The sequence below is a fragment of the Melanerpes formicivorus genome, unplaced genomic scaffold (genome assembly GCF_026170545.1).
Source record: "Melanerpes formicivorus ecotype bairdi unplaced genomic scaffold, bMelFor1.0.p_v2 SCAF_10, whole genome shotgun sequence".
Lineage (NCBI taxonomy): Eukaryota > Metazoa > Chordata > Aves > Piciformes > Picidae > Melanerpes > Melanerpes formicivorus.
In genome coordinates this window covers 17,368,732-17,394,342 of record NW_027142362.1, presented here as the reverse complement: position 1 = coordinate 17,394,342, position 25,611 = coordinate 17,368,732, and the positions used below count along the sequence as shown (strand labels likewise).

Genomic DNA, 25,611 nt, shown 5'->3' with positions numbered 1-25,611 from the left:
CTGTGACAGTCCATCCTTAAAGACAGGTGACCTTGCTTTAGTGATAGACATAGATGATCAGAAAAGGAAAGAACCGGTGCAAATGACAAATGTACATCGTTGAGGGATATTCTCAATGTATCTTAAACAGCAAAACTAGTTTTGGTTGGTTGGTTTGGGGCTTTAAGGATTAAAACATTTATTTGGGGCAGAATGGCTTGAAGAATTAACTACAAAACTGTTAGAAAATTCCAGGCATTCATGGGAAAGAAAAGAGTACTCTGCAATGAAAATGCAAAAAAAATGTGTTGGTATAATATGAACTGGTTAATACAGCCAGTGAATAGCACTACACACAGCAGTCATGCATGGGAGATGTGTGACAGCTCGAAATTTCTGAGTATACAGCACAGCAGTGACTCTGGGCTGTAGGCACTGCATAATTTAGAGTGGTGTGGTGTTGTGTTTTTGGGGGTTGGTTTGTTTGTCTTGCTTTATTTTTTTAAGGAGTACAATCTTTTGATCCCTAAATGTCCCCATTATTTTTGCTGGTAAAAGAATATATCCTTTTAATCTCAAATATATTGTCATAAAATTTCAAAAGCACAAATCCAAAGAGGTATTATCAAAGGATATGCATCAAACTGTACAAAATACAGAACTTGCTGCTCTGCCTTCTTACGGATCATGTAGTTATTTTCAGTTGTGGAAAATAAAATGCCAGAATTCTGATTTGATAATTGACGGAGTTCTAATAAGTACACGCTCCTTGCAACATTTGACTATTGGGTAAAGGACACATGTGAAAGTGTGCCTGGCCGGGGGAGGGGGCGCCTGGCCTCAGGGTGCAGCCGGCCCCTGCCACTCCCTGACGTGCACAATTGTTTGGCTCAACGCCACGATGTCAATACTGCATCTGAAACAAAAAAAAAAGCTTTTCAAAGCACGTTTTTAGGTAAATTCAAGAGGACTCAGGCATGAGTCGCGGGTATCGACGCTTCCCAATTGCTCGCCAGCCTCCGAGGAAGCTGGACGGATTTATTACCACCGTCGCAGCGAGGACTCGCCCTACGACGAGAGCGAACACTGACAAGGGGAACCCTCCTGCAAGGCCCCTGGAGTCCCTCCGCGCTGGGCGGAGTCACTGCTGCATGAGTGACCCAAGCGCCGCCGCCGAAGAGGGCTGGACCGGACCTGATGCGGCCTCCCCGGGGCGGTACGGGGGAGGGAGCGGAGCGGGAAAGATGGCGGCGGCGGCAGCAGAGGTGGTGGCCTTGCGCCTGTCGCGGCAGGAGCAGGAGCTGCGCCAGCTGACGGCAGAGGTCGGCCGGCTGAAAGAGCAGGAGGCGCCTTGCAGCCCTGGAAACTGTAGTCCTGAACTGCAGCGGCTGAGGGCCGAGAACGAAAAGTTGCGCTATCGCCTATTGCACCTGCGTCGCAGCTTGGCAGCCGAACTGGGCAGGGCAGCGCCGGCGGAGACCGCTGCTGGCGGCGAGGTAGCGCCAGGGGAGGAGGGGGTCATCCCCACGGCCCAATTCGGTGCAGCGGACCGCCGCGCCCCCTCCTGGCGAGGCGAGTGCCCGCAGCGCTCCGGGGTGGGCCGAGCCAGGCCTCTGCCGGGAGGGAAGGGGCTGGGCGCCCCCAGCCATCGGGGGTCGGCGGAGGTCTCGAGAGTTAAACCCTCTGTCGGTCTCTATGCGCGCTTCTCCCCACAGTCCCTGCCCCTTCCCACAGGTGGAGTAAATTTATCAGACTACCAACAGTTGCCGTTGTTACTCATTAGGTTGTTTCAGATCACCGTGACCTCAGTGGGATAGATTTTGTCGGTAATTGTTGTAGTAGTGGTGTCAGGAAAATTGCGAAGATTTGGTTTGGTGAGCAGTTCTGTTGTGACTGCTCAACATCTAAAGGATGCAATTTAGATGTGTCATGAGAAGCCTCTCCTCTGTATTAAGGAGGTGCTTCGATTGTAATTATCTTTTTAGCCCAATATTGCACGGATTTGATTTGATTTGTTTCAATGATTGTTGAGAAACGTCTGAAAGGCAGAGAGCTAAACTTCCATGTTCTCATGCTTTTCAGAAAGTCTCCAGTGCAAGTCCTGCTGTTGAAGTGAGTCAAACTAAAGAGGAAAAGAAAAAAGAAAATACAACTGTGAACCGACCTTGGAATGATGTAAGTGGTTATTTTATGTCATATGATAGTAGAAGAAAGGATTACTTGTCTAGGTTCACAAAAGGTACTGAATCTGAAATGCTTTGCTGTATTTTGAAGTCCCACATTTTGGGGAAAAGGCTTGCTGTAGCCTGCATATAGAAAAGAAGAAAATCCAAGAGCTTCTTGCATGCAATCAGTAAGGTTACATTCCCAGTTCTCTGCTTTTTATGTATCAAAAGGATGTGGCCTGTTGGGAAATAAGGGTGGAGATACTGTTGCTCCTAAAAAGAACGATGGTTTATGAATGGTTAAACAGCGTGTGGTGACTGAAAGAGGATGTTGGCAATGTGAAATGTAGTTTAATAGATCTTAGTAGTTCACTGAAATGGAAAGGAACTTCCTGTGAACGATGTTATTTGAATGGGGGCCTTTGAATGGACTGGTAGAAGTGAGGGCTTGTTGGAGTAGTCCCAGGTCACTCAGTCTCTCCTCACCAAATAGCTGCTCCAGTCCCCAAATCATCATTATGATCCTCTGTTGGACTCTCTCCAGTAGATCCCTGTTCCACTTGAGCTGGGCACAATACACCAGATGCAGCCAGGGCCAAGTGAAAGGAGCGGAAAGCCTCCTTCAACCTGCTGGCCACGCTCTTCTGAATCCACCCCAGGAGATCAGTGACCTTCTTGGCCATGAGGGCGATCCAAGTTTCTCTGCCAGCTAAATTCTGGGGCAGGAACATAGGCTGCCTTCTGAGGCAAAACTCACAAAAGTAGTTTAGGCCCATATTGATGAAGATGCATTGAAAATGCAGTATAGAATAGCAAGTTGGATGAAACTATCGTGTATAATTATTTACAAGTGCTTAACTGCATATTGGTTTAAAATCTGGCACAGTTATGTGTGGTCTTACTTGGAATCTCTAAGGATACATAAGCACTGAATTCTTTCATTGTATTTCTCTCACAAATATGATATAATTTATTTGTTACAGGTATTATGTGAGCCAGGCTTCATAGAAGACAGACTGAAGCTTTACGAAGTGCTGAAGAAGGAACATGATGCTTTGTTAGCTTACAGAGCAGCCAACCAGAGCAAACCTATCACAATTACTCTGACAGATGGAAAGATGATTGAAGGGGAATCTTGGAAAACCACGCCATATCAATTAGCTGCAGGAATTAGGTAACGCATAGATTCAAGGTGTTGCAATTTTTCCAAGATAATTCTGTAATTGTAATTTGTTTTTTACCTCGTTGCAGAAAATGCATGTCACAGTGCATTGGGGACTGTGGATGGGGACTCTGTTAAGCTGATTTATTTTGAAAGCATTGAATCATAGAATCAATAAGGTTGGAAAAGACCTCAAGGACCATCAAGTCCAACTTGTCACCCAAGACCTCATGACTACTAGACCATGGCACCAAGTACCACGTCCAATTCCCTCTTGAACACTTCCAGGGACAGTGACTCCACCACCTCCCTGGGCAGCCCATTCCAATGCCTAACAACTCTCTCTGTGAAGAACCCGCTTCGAGTCTAAACTTCCCCTGGTGCAGCTTGAGACTGTGTCCCCTTGTTCTGGTGCTGGTTGCCTGCGAGAAGAGATCAACCTCCTTCTGTCTACAACCACCTTTGAGGTAGTTGTGGACAGCAATAAGGTCTCCTGTGAGCCTCCTCTTCTCCAGGCTAAACAATCCCAGCTCCCTCAGCCTCTTCTCATAGGGCTTGTGCTCGAGACCTTTCCCCAGCCTCCTTGCCCTTCTCTGGACACATTCAAGTGTCTTGATGTCCTTTTTAAATTGAGGGGCCCAGAACTGGACACAGTATTCGAGGTGTGGCCTAACCAGTGCAGAGTACAGGGACAGAATGACCTCCCTGCTCCTGCTGGCCACACTATTCCTGATGCAAGCCAGGATGCCATTGGCCTTCTTGGCCCCCTGGGCACACTGCTGCCTCATGTTCAGCCAGCTGTCAGAAAAGTCTTTTAAGTAAAGACCACACAGGGAAAAAAAACCCAAAACTAAAGGTCTTTAGGTGCTACAAGATGTGGGTGGGGTCTCACAGGGTTAAGAAAACTAAGTACTTTTGCAAATCTGAACCTAGATATTTTGGTCTCCTTTGATAATTTGTCTTTTTTAGTCAAGTATTGGCTTCAAATGCAGTCATAGCCAAAGTGAATGGTGAATTGTGGGACCTAGATCGTCCACTGGAGGGAAACTGTACTCTGGAGCTGCTTATGTTTGATAATGAAGAAGCAAAAGCTGTGAGTAAACATTCATTGATTTCTGCTTGATGAAAAGAACTAAGGGCACAAAATTGATTGCAGGAGGGATGTTTTAAAAACTTGAATTAAGAAAAAATTGCCCAAACTATTCAAGTAAAATATTTGTTGTGATTTGATAAAGATTAGATACCAAATATGCGTAATCTATAGTGAATAAAATCTTAGTCTTATTTTCTTCCCATCTCTTTTACATAAACAAATGAGATCATACAGAATGTCTTGAAATTGTTTGATGTAAGATGTGTTTTGTGGTTTGACTCTGCATTTCAAGATCAGACACTGAAAGCAGCAGTGAGACTGTCTGAGAGTTTTCTGAAAGTTGTCCAAAATCAGATTAGAGTCATAACAAAATCTACACCTCCTTGCACTGTCACTTGTTATTAGGAGTTTAAGTAGGTATATCTTAGTTAATTAAGCTATTCTTAGTGGATATTCTTAGTGACACACACAGGGTTGGTTGTTTTTTTGTATGGCCTTCAATCTTAAGCCTATGCTTATCTTTATGGTCTAGAATTAGACTACATGTATGAAATATTCATGTGATTAAGCTTGTTTGAGGCACTTCAGGAGTCTGTAAAGGCTTTATCTTGTAGCAGTGGCTATGATGTGCTCTGAATTAATAGATTGGAACATAAGACTGGTATTGATCTACTGGGTTGTTGATTCCTCTCATAACATTTCAGATAATGTGATTTACAGTCCTAGTAATAAATGTACAGTGTGTGGACCATCATCACCTAATTTGATGCATTGCTTTAGGTGAAGTCACTATTGCAGAGACTTCTAACTGACCAGAAACTAACTAATAAATTATAAAGGTATGGTAAGTAATAAGGCAACAGAATCGTGCAGATGTTCAGTCAGCTTTCAGACTGAGAAGTGTTGGGGCTTCATTGCTACTTCTGCCATTCATTCAGCCTGCTTCAGAATGAGAGCAGAACATTCTGTTTCTCATTAAATTTAAACAATACTAATTCAGCTGTACTTCCCATTTACAGATATTCTTCTCTTTGCTTTCTTTTTAGTTACACAATTCCAATGACCCCATGACTTGCTCTCCTGACTTTATTTGCAGGTTTATTGGCATTCAAGTGCTCATATTCTTGGAGAGGCAATGGAAGGTTATTTTGGGGGCTGCTTATGCTATGGACCACCAATTGAGAATGGATTTTATTATGACATGTATATGGAAGACAGGTAAAATTTCAGTGTCTTAAGAACCTTAATACTCTTCACTGAAGTTCAGTACTAGAATTATTTCTGTTCAGTTCTGTTTCTGCATGTTAAAAGGAAAGTCCTATATCTAGTAGGGCTTAAAACTGATGGGTTAGTCTCCTAATATATTGAATATGTGCATGTATATTTAAATTGAAGAGATGTGTTCAGACACCTGCTGCACAGGACTTGTAGTTGTTGAATGCTCTGTGGAAAAACAAGTAGTGTTGGGTAGAACTTCCTGAAGTTCCTGGGAGATACAGAAGACAGTTTCCTTGAGTCATGAGATTTAGGTTTTAAAGTGCCATAGTCACTTGTAGTAATGGCACATGTGCATGTAACTTTTGCAGGTGTTTACTACTTTTCTGGTGTTCGTGCATGTCTTCACAAGTCTGTTTCTTCCTTGTTTATCTTTCTGTACTCAGGGAGAATGCTGACTCTGCGTCAGCTGATAAAGTAGCAGCTGGGGATGAGCCTTTTTTTTTTTTGGTTTGTTTTTGGTTTTTTAACCCTTATTTCTTAAGTTGTATATACTTTGAGCTTCCAGACATTTAAACATGATGAAGACTGTTCTAGGAGTAATTGCAGTGGGTTTGTTCAGGGTGATACCATTTGTGTTTCTGAGATTAGTGTCTGAAGGTACAGCCAGTTGTAAGAGACTTCAGAAAATGCTGTGATAGATCACAACAACACATCTCATGTTTTTCAAATTAGACCACTAGAAAGTGGGCCCTTAAAAAATGGCAGTATAAAAATCACTAATTTCTATTTCTCTTGCTTGTGTGTTTTTGTTTAGAGGTGTATCCAGCACTGAATTTCCACTACTAGAGGACCGCTGTAAAAATATCATAAAAGAGAAGCAGGCTTTTGAAAGGCTGGAAGTCAAAAAGGAGATCCTGTTAGACATGTTTAAGGTAAATCTTTGAAATAGCTGTGATTCTGGTACAGCAGTCTTTTAAAAGGTGACTTGTATAAAGTACTGCATGTGACTGACTCATCAGAATAGTACCTGTCTTGAAAAGTGAAGAAAAAGAATAGCATCCTTTTCCTGCTGTCCACATCCCACTCATGTGTTCAGGACGTTTTCAGGCAGTAAAAACCCCAATTTCTTACTACTCAATAACACCTCAGGCCCAATGAGATGACAATGAAATTGGTGTACAAGAGGCATACACTCATTCTGGTGCATTTGCAGAGACCATTCAAAAAAGACTTTATGCTCTAGTCATCTGTTGTATATGGTGGCTATTCCAGTTTCACTGTACTGTCTTTTAATTGCCTTTCAAAGTGCTTTGCAGTGTTCAGGTGATAATCTTTATGCTTAACACACCCTCAGGGAACTTAAAATATTTTTGCCTCCTCTTTTTTGTTTTATAGCTCTTCTGAAAGAATGTTGAACTTTTTCATGCGTATGTGTGGTGGTGTTGGTTTTTATTCTTTTTTTTGTTTCCCAGCTGAGAGTGTGCTGTACTCATGCATTTGCATTATTACCTAGTTTAAAATGGAATTTATATTAGCCATGTTATTGATATGTCTGAATTTCCATATTTCCCCACACAGTATAACAAGTTTAAGTGTCGTATCCTTAATGAGAAGGTGAACACACCAACAACCACGATATACAGGTAAAGAAAATTCAGTTAAAAAATATTATGAAGTACTTCTGTAGTTAGATATGTTTCATTTAAATTGGGGGTAGAGTTAAAAAAAAAAGGGTTTTTTTTACTCTAACTTCTGAATGCTTGCGGGATTTGGGCTTAAGCTTGCAATTAATATTGCTACTTACGTTTAAATCGGGTCTTTTCTTTGTCTGCTGGGATGGATTGAGTCTCAATTTGTGAACAAATGGCAAATCCACATTTCATTCATTCCCTCTTGTTTCAATAAAGAGATTAACATAAGCTACTATCCATGATGTTCAGTTGATGAATAATGGGTAAAGGTAGCTCCCAGCTCCTAGCTCAATGGAATGAGGAACCTGTTAATTTAATTTAGTTCCCAGGGAAAAGCCTAGTTGGTTAGAAAATGGCAAAAACTTTGTTGTTGCTGTTTGATGTACCTAGTTTGACATTTCCTGGCCAACTTTCACAAAGTTGATATAGGGGACTATATGAATTGCTGAGTGTGTTAGAATGCTCTTGATCAAGTATGCTGAGTATTTACTGAGTGAATATTTGGCTTCGGGTCGAAGGCACAATTACATTCAAGGTGTGTTGAATTTGCTGATTCTTGCACATGTATAAGTGTGTCAAGAATTAACTTCTATGCCATAAGTGACTGTATTTTAAAATGTTGGAGTGCTTTGGAATAGACTTCTTTTTTTTTTTTTTCTGTTGGTGTATAGATGTGGTCAGCTGATTGATCTCTGCAGGGGCCCACATGTGAGACATACTGGGAAAATTAAGGCCCTTAAAATATTTAAGGTAAGGTTAACCTAACTGCATTAACACTTGACTAAACTGTAGGTGACATGATTATTTATGTGTTTGTCTCTCCTGAAGTGGTTGTGCTAATGTCCATTGTATTGTTTTTTGCTTACTCTGAACAAACATCTGCTTCCAAAATGTCCTGCTCCTTGACCATCACAATAGTAAATCAGTGAAAGTTTACAGCATCTTTTTTTTTCCTTTTAATCAGAGCATTAGTGCAGAAACATCCTGTAATAGGTTATTGCACCCCTGTGTAACCTGCCTGCTCCCCCAGCACAGATTTGAGAGAAAAGAAACACACAAAACTCAGGGCTGAGATAGAGATGAGAGTTTAGTATGACATAACCTGCCATTATCACAATGCATAATTACCTTAGCTTGCAGGGGAAAAAAAATGCAGTGGAATGCAGGAAAGGGAGGGGAAAAAAAAAACCACCAGTGTAAAACAGAAACCCCAAACCTGCATGCTACCCAACTCACCCCCTTCTCACCACCATGTCTGCAGAAAGGAGCCAATACTCAAGACCTGGAACTCAGAAGCAGCAATCAGAACAGGAAGCCTCTGATGTTACAGTCTGAACTTCAAGCTCCATAATACTCAAGCTCCAGCCAGCACTATAATTTTTAAGATGGCATGACTGCAGCATGTTATGAATAATAGCAGCAGATCAACTCAACCCATGACACATGCATACTTAGAATACAGCGGAGAGCTCTGCAAAAATACTGAAGCTTGTAGTGACTAGATTACTGTGCGTGCTGTAGCTGGTTTCACTGGCAGAGAAGTGCAGTGCTGAAGTGAATGTGGTGTTACTGTACTACTATCTCAAACTAGTGCTGCACCTTGTAGTAAAAATGTCCTAGTTTGAGTCTGTATTAGCTGTCACTGCTGTGTGCACTCTGTTCAGTAAATCAACATCTAAGATACTAATTGGGTTAGAAAATAGTATTTTGACCTTGTATGATACCTTTTAGGTACGGGAGGTGAGGTAGACCTTGGCAGATCCACAGGTGCTGCTTTGTAAAAATGGCATTGCTCACAGGAAAGTGCTTGCAGGCATTTCTGATTATGGTGTAGTTTAAACTACTTGCAGGTAGTGATTTTAGTAACTTTACTGAGTGGCCTCATTGCTCATTGTTGGTTTTGCTGGCTTCTTAACTGAAGTATATGAAACTCTTGAGTTCTGGGGTCTAAGACTGTCAGAACAGCTAGGATTTAACTGTGAGAGGGAGTGAGGTTTGTCTTCCACGTTTCCCTGCTGCGTTGTTATTTGAATGTAAACAAGTGCTGCTCTTTTTAGAAGATAAAATGTGACATAATAAAACACATCTTCTTATGAGTTAAAACAAAGTATCTAAGTAGAATAAAAGTATGACTTGGCCATAGACTTTCATTTATCTTTTGTGTTAGTGTGCTGATGAGAAGGTACTGCATGTATCTTTGCATTATAAACAAAGGCTGGATAACTCCATATAATAATTCTTGTAAGTAAAAAACCAGTCATAACATTGTAATGCATTAGTGTTGGTCCTCCTTCCCCTGAAATGATACACTGTTATTCTAAAGTACGGGTTTTGTGCATCAGAACTCCTCTACGTACTGGGAAGGAAAATCTGACATGGAAACCCTGCAGAGAATATATGGAATATCCTTTCCTGATAACAAAATGATGAAGGAATGGGAAAAATTCCAGGAAGAAGCCAGAAACAGGGACCATAGGAAGATTGGAAAGGTGAGCTGTTTCGTGGGCTACTTCTCTTTTATGCTTAAAATTCATTCTCTTGCTTTGGTTTGTGTTTTGGGTTGTTTTTTTCCATTTTTGGCACTTTGAATGAGAAGCAGTGTTACAAACTTCTTGGTGTCAGTTGTTTTGTAAAACTTCAATTCTACAAAGCTGTGATTTATATAGAAATGTTAAACTAATGCCAGGAAGTAGTCCCATGGTTTAGAAAAGTGTATCTTAAGCCTTTTAATGTAGGTTATTTTCAGATCATACCTAAGCCACTTCATTTTTTGTAAAAAAGGGAAATTACTGAAAATTGTGTGAATTAATTATAGACATAAATAAGGTAATTAATCACAGAATACATCTGGTTGGAAGAGACCTCAAAGATCATTCAGTCCAACCCTTGACCCAGCATTGAAGAGTCAACACTAAACCATGTCCTTAAGTGCCAGGTCTACAGGCTGCTTAAACACCTCCACAGAGAGTGACTCCACCAGTACCTTGGGCAGACCATTCCAATGTTTCAGAACCCTCTCTGTGAAGAAGTATTTCCTAACATCCAGCCTGAACCTCCCCTGGCCCAGATTGAAACTCCTTCCTCTAGTCCTGTCCAAGGAGAAGAGGCTGCCCCACTCCTCGCTCCAAACTCCCTTCTGGTAGTTGTAGAGGGCAATGAGGTCTTTGCTCAGCCTCCTCCAGGCTGAACAACCCCAGCTCCCACGGGGGCTCCTCCTAAGCCATGTTCTCCAGGCCCTTCCTGAGCCTCACTGCCCTTCTCTGAACATGCTTCAGCACTTCCATGTCCTTCCTGTAGTGAGGGGCCCATAACTGAACACAGTAGTTGAGATGTGGCCTTACCAGTACTGAGTACAGGGGGATGATCACTTCTCTGTTTCTCCTGTCTGCAGTGTTTCTAATACAAGCCAGGGTGCCATTGACCACGTGGGCACGCTGCTGACTCCTATTTAGGCAACTGTCAACCAATACCCCCAGGTTGCAGCTTTCCAAGCACACATCCCCAAGTCTGTAGCTTACCATGGGGTTGTTATGACCCAGGTGGAGGACCTGGCACTTGGCCTTGTTGAACTTCATTCCATTAGCTGTGGCCTATTGATCTAACCTGTCCAGATCCTGTTGTAGAGCCAGTAAGGGGTTTACAGGAAACCGTTACAAATGGAAGAAGTAGAAAAAATGATCTTTACTGAGGTGTTTGTGGTTTTTTATATTAACTCATTGAAGTTGTAAATAGTTATATAGTATTTCTTTGGTGGATACTTCTGAGCCTTTTCTGAAACTACCTAGTATCAACCAACCTACCTAGTGTCTTTGTATCTAGTATCTGTGGTAGTGAAGAGGCCAAGATTCCCCAAAGATGTGTCAGAGGCATACTACTGAGCTTCTCATTTTGAGGCAGAATTCTGATAAAGAATAAATGGCTTACAAGTTTCCACCATCAGTCTTTAGCTGTGATAAGTATATGCTTAATTACTTTGGTTACTAAATTAAGATTGGTTAGGGTTTCAGAAAGTTGAGGAAGTGTGTATTTACATAGTCACAGAGTCAAGTGACAGTCCAGTGTTACTTCAGTGAGTAGGAACTACAGATAGTTTAACTACTGCTGCTGAGAACATGTAGGCTTCTGCAAATCATCTTGTTTTAATAAATATTTTTTGTGAACAGTCACCATGTGTGAAGTAGTACATTCTGCAATTTTGCAGTTCTATCTGAAGTGTCGTTACAGCATTCTGACTTTAATTTACCTAGGAGCAAGAGCTCTTCTTCTTTCATGATCTGAGTCCTGGGAGCTGCTTTTTCCTCCCCAGAGGTGCCTTTATTTACAACACTCTTGTGGATTTTATACGAGTGAGTATATACCAATGTTACTCCTAACAAGCTTAATATCAGTTGTTGATCTGAGGTGATGGCCATTCACAGCACTGAGCTACCACAGAAAGAGAAGCATCCATGTATGTAAACATACACTGTATTTTCACTGTCGTCATACAGATTTACCCTTCTGGAAAATAGAGAAGAATGAAAAATTGACCTGTGCTTTTTCCAGTTGGGCAAAACCTACCTGGGCAGTAGTCTTAGTCTCCCAGTAATTCTCCATTATAAGAATGCAGATGAAAACAGTCAGGCTTTTGCTCATTGAAAGATCTAGCACCTTTTAAATGTTGGATTTGTTTTATAGGGGGAATATCACAGGCGTAATTTTACTGAAGTTGTATCTCCAAACATCTACAACAGTAAACTCTGGGAAGCTTCAGGACACTGGCAGCACTACAGTGAAAATATGTTCTCTTTTGAGGTGGAGAAGGAAACTTATGCCCTTAAACCAATGAATTGTCCAGGACATTGGTTTGTACTCTCAATGGAAACCGTCTTATATTTATCCTCTGGGGGGCTGAGAGGGAATAATTGGAGTGTAAATTCATGTTGTCATGTACATTTACAATAGACTACTAAGCAACTAGTGTGTCCAGAGAGCTCCCCAGACAGTATCCCAAAGCAGACCAAATGCAAGTCTGGGAGGAGCATACTTCAGTTAGTCTGCACTAAGTGAGCTAGGTTTGTGCATGCTAATGCTAGTCTGTACCACTACTAAATCCAATTTATGTTGGAAAGGGGTAGTCATCAGATGTGGGGTACCAACAGAAGGTATGGATGAAGCAGTCTGGATTGCCACGCTCAGAGTGTTTTTTCTGGGTGGTCTTTAGCAATATGTTGTGAGTGCTGTGGTTTTCTTACTTGCCTGCTTCTTGGGATGCAGACAACCTGAATGAGAAAATACTGAAAATTGTGGTGACTGTGCAGATAGTGTTTAGTTTCCATGTTGTCTTAAATGTTAGAAGCACAGAAGGAAGGTTCTTTTGTGTTCCATCTAGCTTGATGTTTGCCCATCGTCCACGATCCTGGAGGGAGATGCCTCTTAGACTTGCAGATTTTGGAGTTCTTCATCGAAATGAACTCTCTGGGACTTTAAGTGGCTTGACTCGAGTAAGGCGCTTCCAGCAAGACGATGCTCACATCTTTTGCACCATTGAACAGGTGAAAAAACCCAACCCAACCAATGAAACAAGCAAACAATACCCACAAAGGCAAACACAACAACCTTCCACTCACCAAACAAAAAAACCTACTCCTTCCCCTCCCAGTGAAAACCTACATGAAACTAGAAAGAAATTACTAACATATGTTAACTCTGGAGTGTTGTATTGTGTTACTTTGCAGCACAATGCTCTTTTGAATGTTTTATATTTGTGGGAGGTTTAGGTGTTTCCTTCTTAATCATCTGCTGTTCCATTTTTCTTAACCTTTTGCTATGTTGCTGAAGTCAGTAGCCTTCTCAGAGTGCAGTGCCATGATTTGTTACATTTTTCTATTTTGACATTAAAAAATGCTTCTGCCAAAGTATGAAAATAAGGTTATTTGAGAGAAGCTGTTTATTAGTAATTACATAAGAATTTTTCCCTTTAGAAAAATACATTTGGGAAACTAAATCCAAAAAGATAAAATCTTTTGCATCTTCCATCTCCCCCTGCAAAGAGAAGTTGTTGATCGCATTGCTTTCCTTAGTCATGCAGAATAAATACTTTATTTTGTCACTAATGGAATAGATTTTAGTGGAGCTCTGTGAATAAATTCCTATACTGTTGTCAAGCCTCACTCAAACCTGGGCTTCTGGAACCAAACTGCATTAACAGGAACGTTAACTTTTCTTGCCATGCCTTGATGCCACACCACCTCAGTTTTCTTTTCATCCATTACCTGGATTTTGGGTTGTAGGATGCAATGTTCATGTGATTATTATTTTGTTATTTATTTAATGGGCTCTGGTATTCTGGATACGAAGAATTCAGTGAATCACATTACATTTTTATGCAAGCAAATTGTAAGTAATCTATTTTGATTACATTTAAGATTGAAGAAGAAATTAAGGCCTGTCTGGACTTTTTGAAGTCAGTGTATGCTGTCTTTGGCTTTACCTTTCAACTTCATCTTTCTACAAGACCTGAAAATTATCTAGGAGAGTTAGAGGTCTGGGATCATGCGGAAAAGGTAATTGCATTTAGCAGCAAACAAACCAACCCTTAACGTGTGTATTTACTTTCTGTCATGTTGAATAGTGTAATTGGTGAAATTGCTCCAATCAGATGATAAATATTGTCCTTAGTGGAAATGCTTGTTGAAAAATGATTGTTAAATGTGAAGTTTCAGTGTCAAATTAGTGCTTTCCATTCCTTACTTAGCCCCTTATGTTGAACTGACTTAATATTTATGAATCAATTTATCAATTAATCACATTTGTAGACAGAACTACTCTTACTTGAAGATTATTTACAGTTAATAACTAAATGCTTGAACAGTAGGAGTCAAGCTGCCTGTTGACTCTTTTTACAGTTCAAAGGTGAATGCTTTGACTGACAGTAATGAAAGGCCCTGCTATACCTCTTCAAATTATGTTCTCATTTTTTGTGATCAGCAACTTCAAAACAGCTTGAATGACTTTGGAGAACAATGGAATTTGAATCCAGGAGATGGGGCATTTTATGGTCCTAAGGTTAGTAAATGAGCCTTGGTTGGACAATGATACAAGCCCAGTATCACAGTATCACCAAGGTTGGAAGAGACCTCAAGGATCATCGAGTCCAACCCGTCACCTCAGACCTCATGACTAGACCATGGCACCAAGTGCCACGTCCAATCCCCTCTTGAACACCTCCAGGGATGGTGACTCCATCACCTCCCTGGGCAGCCCATTCCAATGAAAAAATACTCTCTTAGCGAAGAACTTTCTCCTCACCTCGAGTCTAAACTTCCCCTGGTGCAGCTTGAGACTGTGTCCCCTTGTTCTGGTGCTGGTTGCCTGGGAGAAGAGACCAACCCCTTCCTGGCTACAACCACCTTTCAGGTAGTTGTAGAGGGCAATGAGGTCTCCCATGAGCCTCCTCTTCTCCAGGCTAAACAATCCCAGCTCCCTCAGCCTCTCCTCATAGGGCTTGTGCTCAAGGCCTCTCCCCAGCCTTTTTGCCCTTCTCTGGACATGTTCAAGTGTCTCAATGTCCTTCCTAAACTGAAGGGCCCAGAACTGGACACAAATGCAGAGAAACTGTACAATGCAGAGAAACTGTATTCAGTGACTATTATTTTGCTTCACAGATTGATATTAAAATCAAAGATGCTATCGGCAGGTATCACCAGTGTGCTACTATCCAACTGGACTTCCAGCTGCCCATTAGGTTTAATCTTACTTATGTTGGGTGAGTTGTTAAGCTAAATACATTCCCCTGTTAAATGATTTATTTTTTTTTTTCTTTCAAGAAGTCACTTTCATCATATGTAATTCCCATTGAGCTCAGATGCATTAATCTTCTGTTGCTCATTGGAATGATTAGCCTGGTTAGTGGAGGAACGTCCCTGGGGAGTAGATAACTGAGTCAGCACAATGATATAACTCACTTTGTAATGCTACTGATTAAATGTCTCGTCTGCCAATTCTGAACACAACTGATCCTATATAATGCCAAAGAAAACTCAGTTGGCTCAGTTTTCACTTTCAGCTAGTCACTGTGTCTCTTTTGAAGACATTGCATACAAATTCAAACATGTTTTAAGAAGCTGGTATGTCTGTATGAAGTTCTTTGTTCTTTTTATCAGATAAAGTTAGTCAAATTTGAACATAAACCTGATGCAAAGATGTTTCAGTAAAAATCTCACTTTGCCTTCTAGCTAGAAAAGGAGGTACTTAATCACTCAGTGGATAATCTTAGAACCGTGTTTACTTGAACATACATTTTCTGGGTTGTTTTTCTTGCTAGGTTTGGTTTTGGATATTACAGAGAGTTTGATGGGGAAGGCATGTTGTTCAGTATTCCTTTAAAAGCCAGCCTATTTATAATGTAAATGGTTGATTTTTGTCTTAAGTATAAATAACTTAATTTCAACTTTCATGGAAAGTAGAATCAAAAGTATTAGTAAGATTATGTGTGTGTGAGCTAAGAGAATTTTTCTTTTCTTCTATTTTATTCTTTTTCAGTAAGGATGGTGATGATAAGAAAAGGCCAGTGATTATTCACAGAGCTGTTTTGGGATCTGTGGAGAGAATGATAGCTATTTTAGCAGAAAATTATGGAGGAAAATGGTATGTGGCATAAATGCAGTTCTAAGAAATGTTAAATGGTGTAAAACATACAGATATTCCCTGCTCTCTATATATCATAGTGCAAAATAATGTCCATAGAATTTCTGTAAAATTAGTAAGATTACAAGAAGAGAAGTCTAATTTTATGATTGAAGTTGTGCAATATTACTAGAAATGAGATTACAGTAAAAGTTAGGCAGTAGAGCAGAAGTAAGAATTGCATTTTTTCATGTTAATTTTCTTAAAAATTGTGGTTTTGTACTGGAAAGATGTTAGACATCTGAAGCAATTGACCTGAATTAGTCCTAATATGTGGTTTATTTGGTTTTTAAACTTGTAAGATGTATTGTTTCATCTTGAGTAAGGTACTGAAGACACTTCTTCAGTAACCATTTTCAGGAAGAATTAATTCTTTCAGCCACCTATCTGAGTGTTCACCTTTCAATATAAATTTATAAATAAAAGGGGAAATTCTGCTCAGCAAATAATTCTGCTTAGAATTGTCAGGTGAGCAAGAAAGTGAACAGAAGGGCAAAGTTCTGCATATGTCATTTCACTGGAATCAATTAACTTGCTATTAAAATAGCAAATGGTGACTTGACAAGAAGATAACATTAATGAACATCTGTAGCTAAAATTAATATTTTTGTAAGGACTTTATTATTGGGGAATGTGACTATGGCTATAAATGCAAATATAAGATGCACATTTATGTCATATCTTTCTTGTCTTGCATGCCAGGCCATTCTGGCTCTCTCCACGGCAGGTCATGGTCGTGCCTGTGGGACCTACTTGTGAAGAGTATGCCCAGCAGGTAAGAGGCCTTACTTTTTATGGTAGCAAAGCAATTTTAATAGCTCTTCAGGTACTTGGCTTAGAACAAAGAATGAATGCTTTAACAACTTTGAAGACATATGTGAGGGAGAAGGACACTTTTCCATACAGGCTAAAATTTGTGTAAGCCTGAGAAAAAGATGTGTAAGTAAGTGTTATGTGTTCTGTTACTATGTATATACTTCAGTAGCTATTAAAGGGAAAAAACATTCTGCATGAAAAAATATTACATGCTAATTAATGATTCATTGCAGAATTGTCTGTTTAATTCTGAGGCAGACAGTTCCTTCCATTTCCCAGCATGTGCACTCATGTCTGCATTACATTTGACCATTGCTGTTATTCCTCTTCCCTGCTTTTAATGCAAACATAAGTAGTTTTGTTCCTTCTCTTTCTCTTTACTCAAACTGAGGAAACACTTCTGACATTCAGCAGTGTAGCTGCCTGAGGAGATCAGCAAATAACATGATATGTTACCTTGTATTGTCTTCCAGCTAGAGCTCTGCTAAGACCTTAAGAATGCATGCAGTTTTCTTCAAATGACTTCCTTACAGCAGTTCACAAGAGAAAAAGCTATGCAGATACATGCATTTTTTTTGAGAGATAGGGATTACAAATTATGTTGTAGAATATATACCATCATAATAAGTGTTTGAGGGATTTAGGGTTTTTTTTTCTTTCTTTAAGGTTTGCAATGAATTTTTTGAAGCTGGATTTATGTCAGATGTGGATCTAGACCAAAGCTGCACGTTAAACAAGAAAATCAGAAATGCACAGCTGGCCCAGTATAACTTTATCTTAGGTAATTGCAGCATCTTACATTTCTTAATATCATTTAAATTTTAATGCTGGGTATAGAGTTCGTCTAGACTCTCATTTTATAACGTAGGTAGTCAGTTTAATGTTGTTTGTGATGTGTGTCTTGGCAGTGGTCGGAGAAAAGGAGAAAGCAAATAATGCTGTCAACGTGCGAACAAGAGACAACAAAGTTCATGGAGAGATTTCAGTATCTGCTGCTATTGAGAAGCTCCAGAGACTGAAGAGTTCAAATATTCTAAATGCAGAAGAAGAATTCTGATGTTGCTATTTGGAAATATGCAAAATAAAGCAATGTAGCAAGGTGCTCCAGGAATAGCTTGAGAGGACAGCTGCAAGTGCCATCTGTTGGTTTTGCTGTGGAATTAAAACAGGGCTGCACAAAGCTGAGAGACAGGAGGCTGGGAAGCATACTGGCTGCTGCTGCAATTTCTGGGCAACCTCAGTCATGCAGCAGTTCTGTAGATGACATGATGTAAAATCCAAAAGCTTTGCAGTTGGTAGGTGCATCAGGAGCATTTAAATTTTTTTTCCCTAACTGCAGGTGGTACATTATTTTATTTTTTTGTTAAGGGGAAGCAGGGAAGGGGAGTAGCTTGATCCTCTCTCAATTTCTGTTCACAGGCTACAAATACATCGCTGCTTTGTTGGAAATCAAGGCACTGATTGTCGTTGGTGTCTTAACTGGCTGTTGTAAAGGTCTTTGCCAAGAATGAAGATCAATTAATTGCCATATTTAAGTGTGCAAAGTGTTTTATTTTTTCCCGTGCTGGTTGATTTGACTTCTAAAACAGAAAAACCTTTGAAAAAACTTAGTGCCATTTATGGTCATATTTGCTTGGAATACTTGGAACACTGAAAAGGTGTGGAATATAGCATGGCCATACTTATCTGACCTGTTTATGCTTATAAATTATTTTAAAGTTGGTGTTGCAGGCAACTGAACAATTTTTTTGGGGTAGATTAATTTTTACCACTTTGTCTTTCACTTTCATGTGCTGTATTTTTTAGTTGCAAGGCTTAGATAAATTGAGCAATATATTTCACGTCTGTACATATTAATCATATATACAACTGTAGTTGTGGATTTAAATATCACTCAGAATAGTAAAGAATACTATGTCTAGCATAAATGCTATACAAATATAAAGCTAGTGTAGAGAATTGTGCTCAATTGGCCTATTTCTGGTTTTGTATTACTTTTGGGTTTGTGAATTTGGTTGTTGAGTTGTAAAAGAAAGAAAATTAAGGAACAAGGCCGGGGAAAGCTTTCTGCTTCACTTTACAAAATTAGTATGGGGTGGAGAGGCTGAGTGGTTTTTGGTTTGTTGGGATATTTTTTCCTAATCTTTATTTATGGATTACAGCCTGTATACATGGATCATGTAATCAGACCACAAAAGTAAAACTTCTGGGGTTTACAGTGAATTTCTAGGTCTTGCAGACACAAGTAATTTTTTTTTAGCATACTTCCTGCATGCTGATGATGCAGCAAGGAGAGGTCACTGAAGGATATCAATAAAAAGGAGAAGTAGGTAGAGGGAGGAAAGCAACCCCCGTAGCCTCATGTGGGGCACAAGGCCGCGGTGGGTGACATTTCAACTGCGTCTTGTTTCCGAGCGGCAGAGTTACGGTATGGAAAAGCGAGCAGCAGTCTCAGGCTCCCTGGCTTTCCATGGTAGCCTCCGGCCGAGCCCAAGACGGGTTCCCTCCCCTCCTCCCGCCGCGGGCTCAGTCCCCTCCCGCGCCTGAGCCGCGGCTCGCCCGGCGGCTCCGCCCCCAGCTGGCAGCGGCGGAGGCAGCGGCACGCAAGATGGCGGAGCTGGTGGGGCTGCGCGCCTTGCCAAGGCTTTGCGGTGTGGCGCTCTTCTTGTCCCAGTTCTACGTTCTCTCCGGCCGCGGTAAGGGCGGTCGCCGCCGCTTTGCCCGAGTTCCCCACGACGGGGCGGGTTGGGTGGGAGAAGCCGGGGGAGGCAAGGACCGGAGCTTCCGCTTGCCTGCGATCTCAGGGTCGGGCCGAGTGCTTCAAAGCCCTGACTCGGCAGACGTCGGGCAACCTCTCAGCGGCGGGCCTGCAGAGGAGGGTCGTTATCCTGAGTGACTTCCGCACATTCTTGAGGCGGGGGCTTCAACTCCTCCCTGGTGGGGCCGACTTTTGAGCGGCTGGGTTGGAAGGGTGACCGTGACCTAGGTTTGTGGGAGATGTGGAGCCGCTTACCGACGGGGTGGAGAGAACCAGGTGCTCCGGCCGTGGCTGTTTCCAATTAGGAAGCAGTTGGAAGGAAGGACCTGTGCGGGGCTGGTCCTTCGTGTCGGGATGCTCCGCGTTTGGGTAAAACGCAGGTTAGGCCCCGCTCGCCGGCTCGTCTGCTGCTCCAGGGCTTATTTAGCGTCTTCAGTGGGCACTCCTGGGTGTGAGTCGTCTGTGGTCTGAAATTCTACTGGCGAGGTACCGGGGCTCCCCAGCACCCTCTGGGCAGATAAACATGTCAGACCCGTTTGCATTCCCACCTGGGCATGGCCATTCGGGCTGTGTGTGTGCTGCCCTGTGGGCTCAGGCACAGATTTACGTGCCTCCGAGGGCTGCCCAGCCCCGAGTCCTTGAAGTGGAAGGGTTCGCCCAGAGACGGACAAGCAGCCCATGCACAGACGTGATTGCCAGCCAGTTCTAGTCCTGCTGGCTCTCAAAGAATTTGCTGCACTGCCTGATTAAATGGTTTTGATCAGTAGCAAATACTGTGTAAAATATGTTTTCTGGGCAGTGCTTAATTCTCATAAGTGAAAAAATAAAACTAAATTGCAGTAAACATGGTTACCTTGTATAAAAGGAAATATGCCATTCTAATGCACATTTTGATGTTTAATGTAAACGTTTTATTTGTAGAACAGGAAAACTGATTTTTAAATAGTTTTTTTTATTCTCATTAGATTTTTCACTTGTAGTTTCATATCCGTGTTGAAATCAAACTGTTTCTTTCTGAAGATTAGTTTTACTCCATAAATACCTCTTTTTCCATTTTTATTTTCTTGTAGTGGGATCTTTGATGACCACAAAGCATTCACAGCCACAGTCTACCTTTGCAAAAAGTCTAACTTCAGCAAGTACAGATGCTCCTTATTTTAAAGCAGCAGGTACAACATTGCATGTTTTTCTTTTGGTTTTGTTTTATGGGCCTTTTTCATCACTGTCTTGACTACAATAGTGAAGTTCTTGAATTATGTCTTAGAGACCTGTACTTGCTTTCATAGCGTTAAAACACATTATAATATAACATGTTGTGAATTACTCATCAGTGTCCTTAACAATAGAAAATTGTTCTATATAAGATTTTATCAGTAGAAAACAACTGGTTTGACTGCCATTGTGATTCCTGTGTTTTAGATCCTCTCAGGATAGTGGAAGGTCTCAAAAGATGTAGTTGTTGTGTGAGAACTTTTTACCATTTGCTGTTGAACATAAATACAGTTTTGTAGCTTGCAAAGGTGTGTGTCAGGGTTGGCTGAAACACTGCTCTTGCTAGTCGTTTAAAAGATAATTTTATTCTGAACACACGTGAACAGCAAATGGTTTAGCTAGCTGTAAACGTAGACCTAAACTAGAAGTAGATTATGTATGTCAGCCTTGTATACCTAAACTAATTACTTCTGCTGAGAAAGACTGGCTGAGGCAGCACTAATCCGAGCTAAGATCTGTTCTGCTGTTGTACTGAATTGCGGTGCTGTGCTGTACTGTCCTGCACAGAACTTCTGCAAGGTCCTTGTAGGGTACCTGCTGTGTTGTGCTGCTCACTTGGCTAACACAGTGCTTCCCACCACCCAAATCTATAATGCTCTTCACTGTGTAATAAGGAAAGCTCTTTATATGGTGTCAGTGCGTGATTGTGTGTGTATATATATGTATAAGACATTTATGTATATACACTTAAATTATATAGCTATGTTTATTTCCTTTCTTTATTCATGTATTTCATCTTTCAGAAAGTACAGAGATTCCACCTTACGTGACTAAATGTCCAAGCAATGGGCTTTGCAGTAGATTGCCACCTGATTGTATGACGTGTAACACAAACTATTCCTGTATATATGGGAAGCCAGCCACTTTTGATTGCAAAGTCAAGCCACATGTTCATTGTGTTGTAAGTAATTTGTTACTTTTAAACCCAGATTTAAGACATTTAAATAAAGTGTGGGATCCTGTCACATGAATAAATATTTCCAAGTACTTACATAGAGAAGTTTGCAGACCTGTGGTATATTTAATGTGATTCAACTGTCAGCTGTTGCTGAAGAGGCAGATCTGCCATCCTGTTTTGCCTCTCTCGTGTTGGACCTTTTTGTTGACCGTTCAAAACTGAACTGCCTTGAAAGTGGGGAGACTGAATGTATGTCAGAGGTACAAACTGATCTTGCAGGTGAGATGAAAAGAGGCCTCCTTTTGACAGCAGCCTGGGACCAGAGGAAGAACTGTGCTCTTATAAACTCTGTCAGCTTTCTGATGGAGTTATTTCTATTTTACTTTACTACATGGAGGTAGCAAAGAGGGTAGCTGTTATTTTGCCCAAAATATCTGCCTGTGGAATGTAATTTGGTACTCTATGCTGTCATTTTTTTATTGTTGGAGAAGTGATAATGCTGTTTTTTTTTTTTACAGGATGAGAATAACCATGAGCAGGAGAACTTTACAATTAACATGACCTGCCAGTTTTGCTGGCAGCTTGCAACCACTGATTATGTGTGTACCAATTCTACCAGCTGCATGACAGTTTCTTGTCCACGACAACGATACAATGCCACTTGTACAGTACGGGATCACATTCATTGTCTAGGTAAGCTGGGCAAAAGCAGATTCTGTAAAGAAACCTTTTTCTAAAGAATTTCTTAATGTTTTAATGATGGGTAAATAAAATAATTGCTTATGTCAGTTGCAGTAACAACTGGCACCTTGATTGACCTTCTGAATATTTTTGTTAGCTACATTTGGGATTTAAACATAATAGTGACATCTGATGTAAATGCTGGCTTTTAATACTGTTGTGTTCCTTCCTGTGAGACAAAATAATTGTGTTTTATTTTTAGTAAATTCTGTGAATTAAACTAATTTGGACTCTACTACTAGAATCAAATATCAAATCTCTTAGTAGGACAACTAATAACATTCATGCTGGTTTCACCCAATGAGTTTAATTTTTCCCTCGGTTTGTTCAGTGACCTTGCGTGTTCTCTGATGTGGGACAAAGACTGGGACAGAGGACCGTAGAGTATATATGAGCTTCTGTGTTAACAGTGCTTGTTTCAGTTAGTGTCAACCCTTTCAGACTCTTCTTTGAGAAATATGGTATTTTCTTGCTTGTTACTTTTGTGCTTATTATGAAGTCACTGTTTCTTACATTAAGGTTTGTATGTTTTCTGACTTCTAGGTAATCGTGTCTTTCCTAAGATGCTCTACTGCAACTGGACTGGAGGTTATAAGTGGTCTACTGCCTTGGCACTAAGGTATGTGGGACCTATTAGATAACGTTGAACTAAAATACTGTTTGAAATAGACTGTCTATAAAATCTTCACTCTGTGTTTTTTTCTGATGGATATTTTTAATGGTGTACTGAATAAATAATTTCTTAGAGTCTAGCTTAGATCTTGAAGGTATAGGATGCCTGAAAATTTCACATGCAATGATACTAGCTGCCATCAGTAGAGCTGGTGGGAAAGCATCTACACTGTTTAGGCATCAAATGTATGTTCTTCAGAGTAAACACCAGTGATTCTCATGCTTCACAAAGTGACCCGTTTTCTAAACAGAGAGGACATGTTGTCTTTTATTCTGTATGGTGTCAAATGGTGTACAAATGCTCAAAAAAAAAAAATCCCTGCAGATTTATTGTGTTGTTTTTTAAACAGGGCTGAAAATTGGCCGAAATACTTCTTGATATGCAAAACAAATGCAGCTATTTATGAATTTGATCATTTTCACTGACCTGGCTGCAGCTGGTGTACATTTATTACAGTTTCCTTCCCTACTCAAATGCCTTAAGATAAAGTTTTTTGCAGAAGACACCAGTGTAACAGTATTGAAAGAAACTATCTAGGTTATTTGAGGAATACTAGGCCATTAAAGCATTGCCACAGTGATTTAAAAGTAACCAAAGTTATTTTTGTGGGAAGACCTTTTCATTGAATGTTAGTTCTTTGTAAGTGGCTAATATGATAATTAGGGTAGTAAGACTCAGCATTCCTGGAGCCAAAGGTACAATAAGGTGATAAGAAAAGGGTTGTAACACACCTTTATAGGGAGAGTTGCTCTGGGGAGACTTCTTGTTGCCTGACTACTGCATTTGGCTGAAGTTAGCATTTGGGTCTGCTTGTGTAGCTTATTGGTTGTTGTGGGTTTTTCCTGTTTGCTTTTATTTTTTTAACTTCTACTAGCTTAGAAAAGAGATGTTTATACCTTTGAGAGTTTGGGGGTTTATTGCTTGTTATGAATGAAAAAAGTGTCAAGTCTTCGAAACTATTAAAATCTGTGTATAAAAAGTGTGTATTTTCTTAAATGCTGTAGAGTAAAACTGTCCTTGACTTTTAAGTATGTTAGAAACGTGTATGGGTACTCAAACTGAGTTCCTTTAAAGATGCTACTAATAATGAATCACACTTTTGTTCCTATAGCATCACCCTTGGTGGATTTGGTGCTGATCGTTTCTATTTGGGCCAGTGGCGGGAAGGTCTGGGAAAACTCTTCAGCTTTGGTGGACTTGGAATATGGACGCTGATTGATGTGCTGCTAATAGGTGTTGGCTATGTGGGACCTGCAGATGGTTCTCTTTATATTTAAATGTGGATACACCATGTTCTGGAGAGGAGTAATTGCTTGCAAAGAGGTCTAAGTGACAGAATGTAGAGATCTGAGCCTTTAAGGTAGAATGAAGAAGAATGTTCGTTCTGTGTACATACGTTTTAATGTACAGTATCTGTACTTAGTTTGCCTTTAACTAAGGTAAAATAAAAGTGTGGATCACTGAGTAAGTTGAAATTGCTTTCTTTCCTTCTATGGATATGCTGGTTTTCTATGAAAAAGGCTGGACAGCTAGCCAAATTCTGCCGTGTTTGAACATGGATAATCTGTGAAGTACCAAAAGAGATAAAAGCTAACTTGAATATTGAGATCTGTGATGTTTACTTCATGTTCGTATGCTTGAATTTAAGGTTAAACCTAATTTCCCTAAATATTTCAGTAATTATTTATTTTTTCATAGTTGTGGGAGGATAATTTATTTGTCAGAATTACTCTAGCAGTATGTAGATCCCTGTGCTTTCTGATGTTAATTACTTTCTGGTTTGGGATAGGGCAATAGCTAACATATGCTTAGTTGTTTGTTGATGTAAAATTGTTAAGATACTAGGATTGTAGTAGCACTGAAAGCTAACTATGAAATAATTGAACTAGATTTTAGGTTTGTTTCAGAATACCTGTATTTTAGTCGGGTTTGACCTGCGTATTGGTGAAAGGTGCAATTCATAGGCCTGTGCTAACAAGCTTGCCAAGTTAATGAGAGGGAAAAAAAAAGGGGTGGGGGGTTGATGGCATCATGGATGCATGTGTGCCCTTAGGACATGGTACCAGGCAACCTGCAGTGCCATGGCAGCACAGCTCAGGCCCTGGGGAGGGCTGCCTGCCTCTGCCAGCTGCCTCTTGCCGGTCATTCTACCATACCCTGGACCTGGATTCTCGCTTCAGCACTAGATCTGAAAATCATACCACTTCAATAAACTTGAACTTGAAGCTGTTGCGGAATTAAATATGAATAGTGGTTTTATGGCCTCGCATCGCTCCTCCTGCGCCTGCCTTTCGCTGTGCGGGTGGTTGACGGCGGCAGGGAGGAAGGAAGGGAGTGGGGAAGACGGGGATGAGGGGTAGGGCCGTGGCACCGACCCCGTGCCGAGCGTGTTCACCGGCTGTTCGTCCAGTGGCTGGCAGCGAACGCAAGCCGGGGTGGCCTCCTGTGCGGGGGGAACGCAACGGTGGGGCTGGGCTG

At 40.8% G+C, this 25,611-nt stretch overlaps 2 protein-coding genes across 2 annotated transcripts; both read left to right on the top strand.

The window, feature by feature from the left end:
- Positions 1-1,189: 1,189 nt before the first annotated feature.
- On the top strand, positions 1,190-18,760 carry TARS3 (threonyl-tRNA synthetase 3). Its single transcript, XM_068143966.1, has 19 exons — positions 1,190-1,475; positions 2,062-2,154; positions 3,128-3,318; positions 4,276-4,399; positions 5,496-5,617; positions 6,432-6,549; positions 7,196-7,260; positions 7,980-8,058; positions 9,651-9,797; positions 11,556-11,654; positions 11,986-12,152; positions 12,680-12,842; positions 13,716-13,853; positions 14,278-14,355; positions 14,955-15,055; positions 15,832-15,936; positions 16,678-16,750; positions 17,458-17,572; positions 17,700-18,760. Exons 1-19 carry the CDS (start codon positions 1,224-1,226, stop codon positions 17,846-17,848), a joined length of 2,379 nt encoding a protein of 792 aa, XP_068000067.1. The 5' UTR covers positions 1,190-1,223; the 3' UTR covers positions 17,849-18,760.
- A 602-nt stretch (positions 18,761-19,362) lies between these two features.
- TM2D3 (TM2 domain containing 3) lies at positions 19,363-25,369 on the top strand. The gene is made up of 6 exons (XM_068143965.1): positions 19,363-19,487; positions 20,620-20,718; positions 21,565-21,722; positions 22,238-22,412; positions 23,004-23,079; positions 24,245-25,369. The coding sequence occupies exons 1-6, from the start codon at positions 19,400-19,402 to the stop codon at positions 24,408-24,410; spliced, it is 762 nt and encodes a 253-aa protein (XP_068000066.1). The 5' UTR covers positions 19,363-19,399; the 3' UTR covers positions 24,411-25,369.
- The last annotated feature ends 242 nt before the right edge of the window (positions 25,370-25,611 follow it).

What these genes read in the sequence shown, in the direction of transcription:
- TARS3 (XM_068143966.1), top strand. Translation starts at nt 1,224, where the DNA reads ATGGCGGCGGCGGCAGCAGAGGTGGTGGCCTTGCGCCTGTCGCGGCAG. An exon ending in CCAACAACCACGATATACAG is followed by an intron (nt 7,261 to 7,979) that starts GTAAAGAAAATT and finishes GTTGGTGTATAG; the next exon opens with ATGTGGTCAGCTGATTGATC. An exon ending in GTGAAGAGTATGCCCAGCAG is followed by an intron (nt 16,751 to 17,457) that starts GTAAGAGGCCTT and finishes TCTTTCTTTAAG; the next exon opens with GTTTGCAATGAATTTTTTGA.
- TM2D3 (XM_068143965.1), top strand. Translation starts at nt 19,400, where the DNA reads ATGGCGGAGCTGGTGGGGCTGCGCGCCTTGCCAAGGCTTTGCGGTGTG. An exon ending in AGCCACATGTTCATTGTGTT is followed by an intron (nt 21,723 to 22,237) that starts GTAAGTAATTTG and finishes TTTTTTTTACAG; the next exon opens with GATGAGAATAACCATGAGCA. An exon ending in TCTACTGCCTTGGCACTAAG is followed by an intron (nt 23,080 to 24,244) that starts GTATGTGGGACC and finishes TTGTTCCTATAG; the next exon opens with CATCACCCTTGGTGGATTTG.